Source organism: Rhopalosiphum maidis, chromosome 3 (assembly GCF_003676215.2).
Source record: "Rhopalosiphum maidis isolate BTI-1 chromosome 3, ASM367621v3, whole genome shotgun sequence".
In the NCBI taxonomy this organism is placed as follows: Eukaryota; Metazoa; Arthropoda; class Insecta; order Hemiptera; family Aphididae; genus Rhopalosiphum; species Rhopalosiphum maidis.
The window spans coordinates 43,831,059-43,845,244 of NC_040879.1; the positions used below are offsets into that span (position 1 = coordinate 43,831,059).

The 14,186-nt window shown below is 25.3% G+C and overlaps 1 protein-coding gene across 1 annotated transcript in view; it reads left to right on the forward strand.

Annotated features, from left to right (window-relative positions):
* Window positions 1–14,186, forward strand: part of LOC113555596 — a 104,540-nt gene that overhangs the window by 71,459 nt on the left and 18,895 nt on the right. The window contains exons 66-69 of the mRNA XM_026960044.1: window positions 1,189–1,345; window positions 7,791–8,041; window positions 11,287–11,420; window positions 12,331–12,531. Of these exons, the coding sequence (XP_026815845.1) occupies window positions 1,189–1,345; window positions 7,791–8,041; window positions 11,287–11,420; window positions 12,331–12,531 (743 nt within the window). The remainder of the gene's footprint in view (window positions 1–1,188; window positions 1,346–7,790; window positions 8,042–11,286; window positions 11,421–12,330; window positions 12,532–14,186) is intronic.

The following is a 14,186-nucleotide window of genomic DNA, read 5'->3' on the forward strand; positions in this document are numbered from 1 at the left end:
ACTACTAAATCAACAAAAATAATAATTTATACTTTTTATTATAAATCTATAATAGGTACTAAATAATTTTACTTTAATACTTTAATACTGACTAGTAATATTAATAACAAAATATAAACTCAAATGAAATATATTATTTTACGAACTCATCATAATCATATAAATACATTTAATATTTCGGTTTCATTTAAATCAACGTCTGAACTCTTTTTCCACTTAAACCGAGATGGCACTATATTATACTCGCTTTAAATTTCCTTCATAAATGTTTAATATAATTGTTTTATTATATTTTTTTAATTGCATTCACTATAATCTCATTTTGAGATAATATTATTAATTAGTTAATGTTGTTATTTAATTTTTTTATTTATATTTAGTTTAAATTACTTGCTTATTTTCTATATTACATGTTGGATATAGTGTAAAATATATAATCGGTACCTACTATAAAGAAGTAATAACTAATAACAATTGAAAATGAATATATTTTAGTTATTATGCAATAAGGTTTAAATGTTTAAGTGCTTAATCATTAATCATATTTGTGACTTATTATTTTATTTTAAGTACAAAAGTTCTAATGATTATCTTCTAAAATGGAAAGATACTCGTATTTTGCATTGTTGTCGTATATTCTGTATTTGCCAACGATCTTAAAAACATTTAAATTTTCAAGTTTTTGTACTTTTTATAAATTATGTTCTACAAAATGTCGGCAAAAAGGTTTTTATTTAGTTGTTAGCAATAGCGCATTGTAAAAATATAGTCAACACGATCGTTGATTGATTGTAATTTTAAGTAAATTGCATATTAAAATATACTACAGCTGATTTGGAGTAGGTACCTACAAAATCGATCCTCGGACATATTATTCAACCATTATTATTGTGACGAACCAGCTATATATACGCTATTATCATAATGCATGTTCCAACAACATACGCCATTAGAGTTCAAAACGAGTACTATATTATAATAATAATTATTATTTATTTAATATGAAACTAACCCAATATACTATATATATGTACATGATTTATACATTATACATAATCGAACGATGTTTCCAGTAAATGTTATGCGCTATACTATCACGATATGATAATATTAATAACGATTATATTGGTATATTGTAACTATAGTATATTTGAACGGTCTTCATCGTTTCTTTTTTATATGCTTCAGGACGTGAGAGTTTTTCCCGACAGTATTAAACAACTACCTTTGCAACTGAACGATACGGTTATCTACTACGAAAACGAATTACTCATTGTGGAGAGCGAGAGGGGATTATCTCTAATATGCAACATGAATTTCCAATACTGCACGTTTCATGTATCAGGTACAAAATTATTATTATTTTTATTTTAACTAAAATTATTGCAACTATATGAGCATATACGTATGCATAATAATATTAGTATATAATATACATTATATTATTGTGGTATATGTGCCGTGCAGTGTATCTTATAAAAGTTACTTAGATAGTATTATCATTGTTTTGATTACCTTGTTTCGGTGTACTATTATAAGTGTTATACGGCACAATGCTAACCAGGTTACAAATTAATATCATCATCGTATAGTGATTCAGAATATTTCATCATTTTTACTTTCCATATTTTTTAAAACTATCATAATAAATATCTTTACCTTATGTTATATTCTATGATATGCAGTGAGTTCCGTTTAATATGATCACTGGTTTATAGAATCAACCTTTATTGGAATCAAAATTGAAAATCCCAAACCAGATCTTATGTCACTAATGTTAAATTAACCTTTTATTAGAATCACCAAGTATCGGACAATTGAATCATTTTTAAGAACGTTCTTATCGTTTTAATGGTATTTCAAACTTTCACTAAAAATAAACAAGAATTGTTTTAAAAAAGTTAAAATGAGCTATTCAAAAATATAGGCGAAAACGATACTTTCCAGTTGTTTCAAAATTTATAGGTACAATGTACATACATTATTATTTATTTAATTTTGAATAATTAAAATGCATGTATATATTATAGTAATTGAATATAGATTTTAATGTCAGGCTAATATGAAAATAAAATTAGTAGATTCTTAAGTATAATCAAAAATAGATAATTTTTTTACTTTATTTTAATTTAATTTTAAACATACATAGATATAAACCCATAAAAAAAAATGTTTTATGGAATCAACCGGTTAATAGAATAAAAATTATCTGAATCAACGTGATCACATTAGGCGGAACTCACAGTATGTCAATTTATAACTAAGCCATTTTGTAATTTAAATTTTGTATACTTATATTATTTAAAACAAAATTAATTTGTAATCTTGTAAATATTGTGTATAAAAATTGTGAAATTATGAATACCTATGTTCTAACTTTTGAATTAATCGTATAATGTATATATTATATATCATATAATGACGTATATTGTGTTAGGTGTCAAGGCTGGGCAAGTTAATGATTTTTTTTAAACTCAGTTAAATTAATATGCAGCAATAAGAAAAAGTTAGTTAATAAAATTTTTGATTAACTCAGTTAAGTTATAAATTTAATACACAATTTTATTAAACTTTTTATGAAGTTAAAAAAAAATTTAAAAAATTTTTTTTTTTTATTCGTTAGCGTACTTTATTTTTATTAGCACACAACTAAATTATAGAGTATAGACTATAATGCTTATACTTCATACAACATACAGTATTTCTATAATATAGTATGTGTTTTATTTTATTTTTTTTTTGTTTCTAACGAATTGTATTATTATTTTATGTTTATTTTATATTATTATTATTGTTACTTGATAGTTGTTATAATTACCATTCTACGTAATGATAGATGTAAACAAGACCGCCAAAATCTAAAATAACTTGACTCTATGTATGTATTATTGGTGTTGTATACTCGTATAATTGTTTATTCAGCTGGTTTAAAAATTATCTTTGCATTTCTACGCAAGCTACCGTAATTATGTGTTCGATTATTACGTTTTAATTATTATCAATACATGTGTTAATATGTTTGATCATTATGTCAGCATAAACAAATTTAACAATGCAAATTGAAAAGAAAATTAGACTTTTTGTCATAATATAGGTGTGCATGACGGGTGATACAGTGACGATGAAATTATTAGAGGGTGAGGGTCGTAGAAAAAAAATCGGAAAACACTATTTTAACTACTGTTCAATGTCTATTTAAGTTTGAAACATTTTAGATTCACTCCCGAAAAATATTAACTCACATAAGTCACAATTCACATAATATTCTCTGTCGTGTTTTGTCTCTGAATGTTAATTACATTGAAAATATTTTAGTTCCTTTGTTATTAATAAGTTCAGTATCTACTTTTTAACTTATTTTTTTTGTTAATTAATAGCAACCGTATATTTCTGTTATTGAATTAATCGTGGTTGGTTTATTTTATTTTTTGCTTTTTATTTCAATCGTTCTGCCTAACTGATCATGTTGGATTGATTTAGTGATTTTGTATTTTTATCTGTACCTGGTACTAGTGTTCCTTGTGTTGTTTAACCCTTTCCTTGCTGAATTATTTTTTCCCAGTTCACAGCACTGTGCTGGGATTAATTTTATTTTTAAATATTTTTTTCGTCTTGTTTTAAATATTGTTATACCTAGTTCAAATAATAACTATCAATAAAAAAAAAAAAATGTCAAGTATTTTTTTTAACAGATATTAGTTGATTAAGTTAGTGATTGGTTCCCAAATAGCCGACAATGAACTATTATTTCAGTTTATCAAATAATGACACTTTGGAAACCTGGAAAAATCAAATTAATTCATTTACTTATAACTTTTTTAATATTTAACATATATTTTTTTTTTATTATCTCTTTAGATTCGTCTAATTATTTACCATTTTATGATACTATCACATTATCGATAACAGCTTTTGTTGATTTTTAAAATGATAGGACGCGTATGTGCGTCCATAGCACACTAAAGTCATTTACATTGGACAAATATGTGTGTCCATAGCAGTGAAAGGGTTAAACTTTGATTTACTTAATAAATGACATACTTGATTTAGCTTTGTTTAACTGTATTTTTATTTTTGTTCAGAAATTACATGTTATTGTTGTTCCAGAAAATGCATATCTTTCAAATATTTTGGCTTATCATCTCTTGCTAAATTTTTATATTATCTATAAATATTCTCTAGAATTATTTCTATTTCATTTTATTGTATTTGTTATTTATCATCTGTCTATGTATGCATATTTTGAATTGGGTTTTACAAGTATTATATTAATAAATAAAAATTATTATTCCAAAAATCATTAATTATAAACAAATTTTTATGCATAAAATGTTATTTTCCTGTCTTCTTAATATTAATATATTGATCGCGGTTTTATATAATTTATATACGTAATCTTCAATTATTTTAAAAAAATTGTCAGGATAACAAATATACACAACGAATTATCTTATGTATTCGTTCATCGATACATAAATACATAATATAGTTCCAACTTAAAATGTATAATATAATCATTTTGTACCTAACTAAATTTATTATGATTTTTCTATAACATTAATTGTCATACTATTCCAGATTAATTTCGCTTGTTTTATCGTATTAGTTCAGAACCATAAAAAAAAACATATTTTTCATATCAATATTTATTTGGAAACAACATTTTTTTTTTGTTATAAAATATTTGTAGCATCACTTCCTCTAACTTAGGAAAAAAAAGTTCAATAATATTAACAGTATTTTATCTTAAATTTTATTTTTTTAACATGCTTAATATTTATTATTTATTGATCTGATAAAAATGAAAAATAAGATTTTAGATTGGTTAATAAAATTATCAACATTAAATAAAATCATAGTTTCATTCTTAAATCACAATAAAATTGGAATATAAAAATACACTATTACGTACGACTAAATTATTTTTTTTTATTTGATAAAATAAGAAACAAGTTTAATATAAAGTTATGATATCAGAATGTCTTGAAGATGTGTAAACACCAAGATGAATGTTTGCCCCTAAAATATTTGCCAAGTGATGCCTATATAAATATAAGTAGGTACATATAACCGTTATCTTATTTTTCAATTTCACGATATTATTTTAATATAATAATACTGTTGGAAATATAAATCAGCATTTTACGTTTACAATATTTTCTAAAAAATGAATAGGTACTCGTGACTTTTTCTCTTTCGCCTATTGGAGTTTCACCTCGATATTTAACCGATTGTCGTTCGGAAATTAAATGTAAATTACAGATATATAAAGTATAATAACTATTATAAGTATTAAGTAAATTTATAATTTAAATACTACAATATAATAACACAAAGAACAACATATAATTAATATTATGCTCAAACAAAAATCAAGTTAACAATTAATATTAAATGAAAAATTGACTAAAAGTAAAAGAATTTAGAAAGAATTTTCTTTTAAAATATAAGAAAACTTATCTATAGACTATTGTTGAAAATAAATTAAAATTATTTACAATATTACTTCCATAATATAGTATGTAAACATTATAATTTTATCATATAAATATATATATGTATATTGTATATAATAATTAATAATATATTTGATAAATTAAATGTACCTATGTTTATTCCGGAATTTATTAAAATATTTACCTTACAGACTTAGAGTTTATTCGCTCCAGAAATTTAGGGCAATCAGTCATAATTTCATTGAATAATATAAATACAATTTTTAAATTTAATATAAAATATCTGGGTTTTAAAGAGCTATAATTTGAAAAAACAATACCTTTACAAAATACAAAAATTAATAATTTATAAGCGTTTTAGTCTAAAACCATATTATGCATATTGTAGTTGTGAAAAAGTTCCATTATTTATAAATTTAGATAATAATTTGGGGAGGTTTAAAAACTGATACAAAACACTAATTTTAATTTTAGAATCATCATCTTTTTTAAAGATATTATGTGATAGTACATGAAAACTTCCATTCACCTGAAAATATACTCGTCTAAGTCCATTTATTAAATAAAAAAGTCGATGTCCCTAGGTAAAAATATATAATATAATAAAACAAATGCGATTTCTTTAAAGAATGTTTTTGAAATATCATCTGGGTAATTATAAAAATTGAATTTAATAAGTTATAATTAATTAAAAACGACAATTTTAGATAATATATAAATTGAATCGTTGTATCGTTAATATAACTTTTGGAGTTACCTACTTATAGTTAGTGCATATCTTAGAGACGCTTGAAAAGAGTTGCCTAAATAGATTAACAATTATGGTAGGTGCCAAAGTTAGTTTTCCTATCTTAATTCTTAGTATCATGAATTACATAGAGGCGGATCTGTTTCTATTTAATAGATATAAATGTTATATCATTCCTGTAGTTTTGTTTAACATTAATAACTTCCAAAATGAGTTTGAATAACTGATAGATAAATAAATTGTATGTTGTGTCTTATTAATAATTTATAATATATATATATATATTTAATCTCAGTGTCTTATATTTTTACTTTTATTGTGATACTAGAAAAATTAAAGTACCATACAGAAAATTTCAGAATTTTGAAATAATAAATGGGTATTTAGTTTTATTTAATCTACATTTATAGTTTTTTACTGAGCTAAACGAGGTAAGATTATTTATGTTTATTGTCTACGTACTTTTAGGGGTACAATATTTATTGCATAATTGATACGATAGTAGAATATTACCTAAGTTATAATTAATATTAAAATTATAGTAAAATAAGGAAGGTTAATATTAATAAAGCTCAAATAAGCTAAAATAGATAAAATAAACCCCTATGTTTAGATTATTTACTAATTATACATGGTAAATACATTGTAAGTCACGTCATTTTTTACAGTCAACAGAAAAAATAGAGCAATAATTTTGCATAACATTTAAATAAAATATTAGATATAATATAGTCAAGAATAACATTTTTATAATTGAAATAAATAATTATAATATTTAAACAATTAAATTAAGATAATATATCATTAAAATATCAATTACCATAACAAAAATTATTATATGGTAAATACTGTAATCATTTATTAATAACAAAAAGTTAGCTTCAGGGTATTCGATAAATATGTTTTCGACATCATCAGACATCAATGTAGTTTCGTATTATGTATTTAAGTGGATGAACATAGGTATAAACTGAACCGAAAACAAAAATAATAAATGGAAATTTTAGTTACAAATAAAAGTTTAGTTTGATTTTATTACCAATTACCATATATAATAAACAGGTTTGGATAATAAGTTAAAAAATTATTAAAGTCTATCAATCGCTCGTTCCCGAATTGAAATCTTATTAATTTGAGATTTAAGAAGTAGAGCAATTATTTTGTAAAAAAAAAACTTTTTTCAAATAGGTACCTAAACTTTCTCTTTTAGAATTTTATTTTTCTCAGATAAAAATGATAATATTTTCAAAATGCTATCACATTTTTTTATTAAATGTATTTAAACCATTATCTAATATTTTGTTTTATTAATATTTGTTTATCTTGTATAATCTTTATAATTTGTTTTGAATACATATAAGATCTTCATTAATAGTTTGAATATTAATGTTCATAAAGTGTTGATGGTTAAATGAAACTATTACAAACTAATATACATAACCGAAGCATAATATGCTGATTATAAATGATATTATGATTGTCTGTTAACGACTTTCAATATATTATTATGGTTAATAAAAACAATAACTGATTACAAAATTGCATACTACCAAATAATTAATTACACGTCTTGGAAATTGCTGCAGGTTGGTATTTCGGGAAGACGGCGGGACTGCTGGGAACGATGGACAACGAGCCCATCGACGACATGCTATCGTCCAATGGCTACTTAGAACCGGATTTGTTCAAGTTCACCGAGAGCTGGTCGCTGAACGAGAACAGCTGCAGCGCGTACACATCAGTCCAGAGGAAATCGTCGCCAAGCGCTCAGATCGTGGAGATCTGCGACAGCTATTTCAAACATAAGACTTCGTCGCTATTCACCTGCTTCTCTGTGGTACGCATAATATAATCGACAGTAGTCGTCGCTCGTCTTCGTCGTTGTGTCACTATAATAATAATAATAATTAATTATATTATATTATTATTGTGGACGGCTATATTATATAATATGTGAGGACTCGACATGCCCGACAAAGAATAGGTCCCCAACTCGATTTTAACAACTTAATAGTAGTTTAAAGTCTTTGTTCGCTCGCAAACCAACATTAGGAATTTGATGTACAACCAGAATTCAGAGAGCTGTTAATTTCTTTCTTTTTGTTGAATGGGGAAGGGGGGAAGAGCTACGTTTGTGCACTGAAAGAAAAAGCATTCACTTCAAAATTAATGAAATAATTTAAAGCTAATAGTAATAAATAATTAGGGCTGTGATTTTAATAACTTTTCGCATCGATGAACTCAATTTTGAATTAATTAATAATAACTGAGACACATATTTGATTCAAGATACTATCGACCTTAGTATAAAAATATATTTTGCATAATTTTATATACGTATTGTTGGATATAATTTTTTTTTGACTATTTATGATTTTAATTTGTATTGCATAGCCGTGGAAAAAATATGGATTTATGGATTTGAATTTACAGATTCAGTACTTATAATATTATATTATTTTAATATAAATTGTATTTTTCATAAATTCTTCAAGAGAAATTTTTTTTTTATTCATATATTACTTATAATTTTTATTTTTTTATATACATTTACTAATGTACAATTTTAGTGTTCTATGCGTACTATTTATAACATTTGAACACTTCTTTCAAGCTATACAACTGTAGTGCATTTTTTTGATGGACTAAATTGCACATATTTCGGAATATTTATTGTATTTTTGTAATGCTCATTTTCCTATTTTTGAGCGCACGAATGCATTCGTATTTCATGAGTTTTTAGTGCATTAAATTCACTGCGCTTGTAATAACGTACCGCAACGGCAGCTATGCTTACCGGATTTAATAACGAGTCCCAAACGCCGTGGGGCACTGGTCTTAGAACGTCAAATGGAAATCACGCGCCATTTAATTCTAATCTCGCCACATCGCTCTGTATAAAAAATTTAAATCAATTTTCTAAGTAGGTATAGAAAAACGTGTACCAGTTAACTATAAAATATCATGCACAGTAATAAAACCTATAGATATATTATTTTCAATACTAATCATTACAGCAACAAATATATTATAATTAGGACTGGGATTTGTATGTAAATACATATTTTTAGTAAGACATGATAAATTAAGTATTGCAAATGATAAATTAATTTCACGTGATTTGCAATAAAATAAAACATATTTTATTTTACATGTTTTAACATATTTCGTCATAAATATATATTTTAACATTATTTGTAAAATGTTTGAATTTTGACAATTTTGATAGTTTAGTAGTATAATACATTTATACTTCGATAATAGTACTCGTACAAATTATAAGTGTATAATACATACAAGAAATAAATAATGAAAGTTTTAGTTAAATATTAATAACTTGATTATAGTTTATCTTATTTATTTCTGTTCGATAACTATTATACATTAATGATCTTCGATTATACTTTATATTCAACAATTCTTAGACAAAATATATTTACGAATTTTCAATAGTGTCAGTACTTTCATTTGTGTGGTTGTGAAAATATCTTTATATTTTGTAATTTTTAAATTAAATTGATTAGAAATTAAAAACAATTAATTGTATATTATTCAAAAATTATTTAGAATTTTATTTTAATTTTACACGTTAACATAATTTTAAATTTCTTTTATTACATATTTTTTTTATACTATCTATTATTTTGGCGTATTTTGTCCATTATACTCTAAAATAAATAAAAAAATACATTTAATGTAAATTTATCAAACAAATTATTATAAAGAAAAATAAATTATTTTGAATTTTTAATGATTTTAATTGGTAGAAAAATACTAATCTGTTATATTGATTATGTTAGGATTAGGTTACTTTTTTAATGGTGAAAAAAGACTATTTGGTGAAACAGTTAACTGACTAATATTATTTTTTAAATTAATTACTATATAATTTATAACAAAATATATTATGATAATAATTGGATTTTTTAAAAATAATAGTTTGAATCATTAGAAAAGAAGTTATTATAGTGTTAGATAATTTCATTCGTCAGTTATTTTTGTTAAACCCTATCGGTATATTATTATGCTGTAATAGTTTACGGGTTGTTGCTATATTCACATTAGACCTACGCGAAGTGCATCTTATTAACAAATCTTCTATGACTATTGGTGTATAACATATGTATAGTACATGATATGATTGACCAACAGCAATTAACAAAAAAAAAAAAATCAGTAAAGTCGTGCTTTAGGTACCTACTTGCCTAAAATGGGTTTACTCACAGGTTATTGCATATTACACAGTCCTAATTCTCTAATTATTGCATTACTATAAGTGACAATCGTGATTTAATAAGCATTAAGACTTAAAAAGTATTTCGACAAAAAATTTTTAGTGATAGACGATAATTCAAATTTTAATATTGAATATAATCATATACATAGGATATACGAACATACGTAATAATAATATGTTACAGCCGTTATAGGTAATGTTAACATTTAAATAATATCGACATATATTATGTATAACCATGATTTACGTTTACGTCAACAAAAATGTCGAAAATATTTTTACTTTCAATTGATTAATTAATAAATTTTAATCGTTGTAATTATTCCGTTATCGAAATAATCAAAAATTATATAAATCGATTTAAGTGGACAGTGATATCCATTCACCATTTTGAGGTTTTAGAGTTAACATTTTTTGGTCTAAAAATCGATAAGGTGAAAAAGAAGGTTTAATACAATGTAATGTACAGCCAAATTTAAACAGTATACCTAATTTTGAAATGCTTTTCGATCGTTCAAATGTCTGATACACATTAAGCGTCCACATAATATTATTATAAATTTTCCCGACTGATGACAATAATCAGTAATACTCTTGATCGTTGCTCGCATCGATTACCCAACCGGTATCATATTGTTATGATGTTAGGTACCGTAGTTACAGCCAAACTGTAATGACGCCATGATAATAACTATATGTAATGTACACGTATGCCCTATCGTATCTATATATAATATTATGTACCTTCTTATACCTAATGATTTTCCTCGGAATGCAAACGATTCGCACAAGACCAGTGATAACGGCTCGTATAATTTCTCCGTTGCACTGTTGATTTGTTGCAGATAAACCCCAGCCCTTATTACGACCTGTGCCTGAAACAAGCCAACAAAAACGAGACGTGTACATCGGCGACCGCCTACAGCGAAATGTGCTCCATAGAAAATCTACCGGTCCGCACACCGACAAACTGTGTCAGGTCAGTGATCGGAAATGTATTATTATTATTATTATTATTTAATCACCTGTCGTACGGGTTTTCAATACGGGATCTTATCATAGTAATAATATTGTGGTTATACTTGTAGATACTGTATATTCTAAAACCACTTTTTGTGTTTTGAAAAAAAGAAAAATCCTTGTGATTCACTCCGCAATTTTTCCTAAAATGATGATTTTATTTTAATTCCGATTCATGAAGTTTTTAAATTAACTCGTGTTTGCATATACTTATATTTTTTTTATGTAATTTATAAAAAATTTTGTGTGACACAACAAACATAAAGTTTAATGACTCGAAACTACTCATTTCTATTTTCTTTTGGACATATTAACCCTGAATAGTTCGATTAAAGTATTTATAATAATAATACAGAGACGGCTTTAGTTTTTTGCCTGGGGGGATCAATATTTTTTTTACATTAATATCATACAAATTATACATAATTAAAATCAGAATATATTCTAAAAATGTTTATCAATTAATATCAAGTATTGAATAAATAATTTTGTATGTTTATATAAGTTTAGATTAGTGGGGTAGTGTACCACTTATTTTGTAGGATACCGCTTATCATTTCACTCCAATCATCCAAACTTTAAATTTTAATCAATTAAAAATAAAAACGAAGTCATTCATTTAACAACCGATTGTTGTTATATATATTAAAAACCTTTTGATAAAATTTAATAAAAAATATGAGATTAAAAATATGTGTACTTACAAAAATATTTTTTCAAAAATTCAAAAACCGATTTTTAAAGAGAGTGAAACGAATCACTGTATAGTGTGTATCTAATGCATAATAGTATACATATATAATACATTATGTCCGATCTGCAATATCGATACTTATTTCACGATATATTGCCCATGTGTTTCGCCACAGGTGTCACGGAGTAAACAACACGGAAATTACCGAGGGCGATTTCTTGAGTATCAACGGTAGCCACGTACCGTCGTCGGCCGACATCGTATTCATCGTCGAGGCCAAGAAGTGCAACGAGAATTTCGCGGAGAAAAAAAACGTGCACACCCTGCTCACGATGATGGTCAAAGAGTTGCACGACGTTGGAATGACGAACAACAAGTGAGAGCACCTATGTATCATAAAAGATCAAAGATCCCGATTAAATATTAAACGCGACCGCAAACGTTTTCGACTCGACGAAAATCGCGTTATGTTTGTACTTTATTCCGAATGGATATCGCACGATGTGGTGTCTAACTATAGGACTAAGATTGTATAATGCAACACGCATGAATTATTATGAATATAATAATATACAGTTTTTTCTATATTGATAGTTCCTTAAAATGGTGAGAATAAACACAAGAAATAATGAATAACTGATTAGAATGTTTTAAGATGTTTAGATGCTATAATACACTTATTATTTTTTGTCTTTTGGTTAGATGTTGTACTATGGTAGATAATTATAGGTTGAAACAGAAATAATAAGTCTATATAAATTGAAATTCGAACGAATGGTGGCAAGGACGTGGACAGTAGTTGTCTCTCTGATATTTTATAATAGGAGAAAATGTATCGTGTATAAGCTTTAATTTATTATACATCATAATATTATTTTTTTTTTTTCAAACATGATTGAATATTATATTCCAGTGTTCCTATAATTTATTATGTAGGTAATTACTAGCATCAATTTTATAATAGTTAATTATAAAATCAATACTACTATAGTAAGTCATTAAAATATTTATATAACCATACGTACTATATTATAGACAAAAGTGGACAAGTTAACAAAAAAAAAATGAGTCTAAAAGTAATAATATCGAGGTAAAAAGAGCGAGCGAAATCCGAATAATAAAATAGTTTATTTATTCACAATTATTTACATAAAATAGTTTTAAAAAAAGCTAATAATAATTATTATAGACATATCATTAGAGTCATAAATATTCATTTTAATCATATTATTTTAATAAGTATTAAACATATTATATTATTATAGATTATACGCATACTGTTTATATATTGAGAGCTACAATGGCGTAGCCAGGATTTTATTTCGGGAGGCGGGGACTGATAAATTTTTGTAAAATTTAATTTAAGATTTTTGTAGTGATTTTCATAAACCATTGAAAATTAAAATTATTTTTTTATTTTCTTGATATTTCGGGGGGGGGGCTGCAGCCTCCTCAGCCCTGCCTCTGGCTACGCCACTGGAGAGCTAAGTGGCTAAGTGTTAAGTTTTTTAGAAACTTAAATTATAATTTCAGTCATAGTTATGTAAGTAATATTTTAATTGTCTTAGCAGAATCTTAATATTTTTTTTTTTTTGGCAGCTCACCAGAAAAATATTGTTTCCTTCTCGTTTTCCATCAATTTTTTGTGAAATCTGCAGTCCTTCGATGAAATTCCAAAGTGTTGAATGATGCGATCCTTTACCAACAAGTTCAATAGTATAATAAATAATATTAACACAAACAATAATAATATTCGAAAATCCTCTATATCAGCCGCCTTCGACGTAATTGTTAGTGGTTGGAAGTCTAAGCTAGCAGATATATATTACAATTCTATATTTTTTAATTGAAAATATTAGTTTTTGAAAATTTCTTCTTTCTTCCTATCTGGCGTACAATTCGTGTATCTTCGAAATAACTCATAAATGAAATAAATACATGTTCGTTTAATGTGAAAAATGTCGTATCTATAAGTGTTTCATGTACGTTTATTACTTGATCAGCATTCGTACGTTTATTGCATATTCTGAA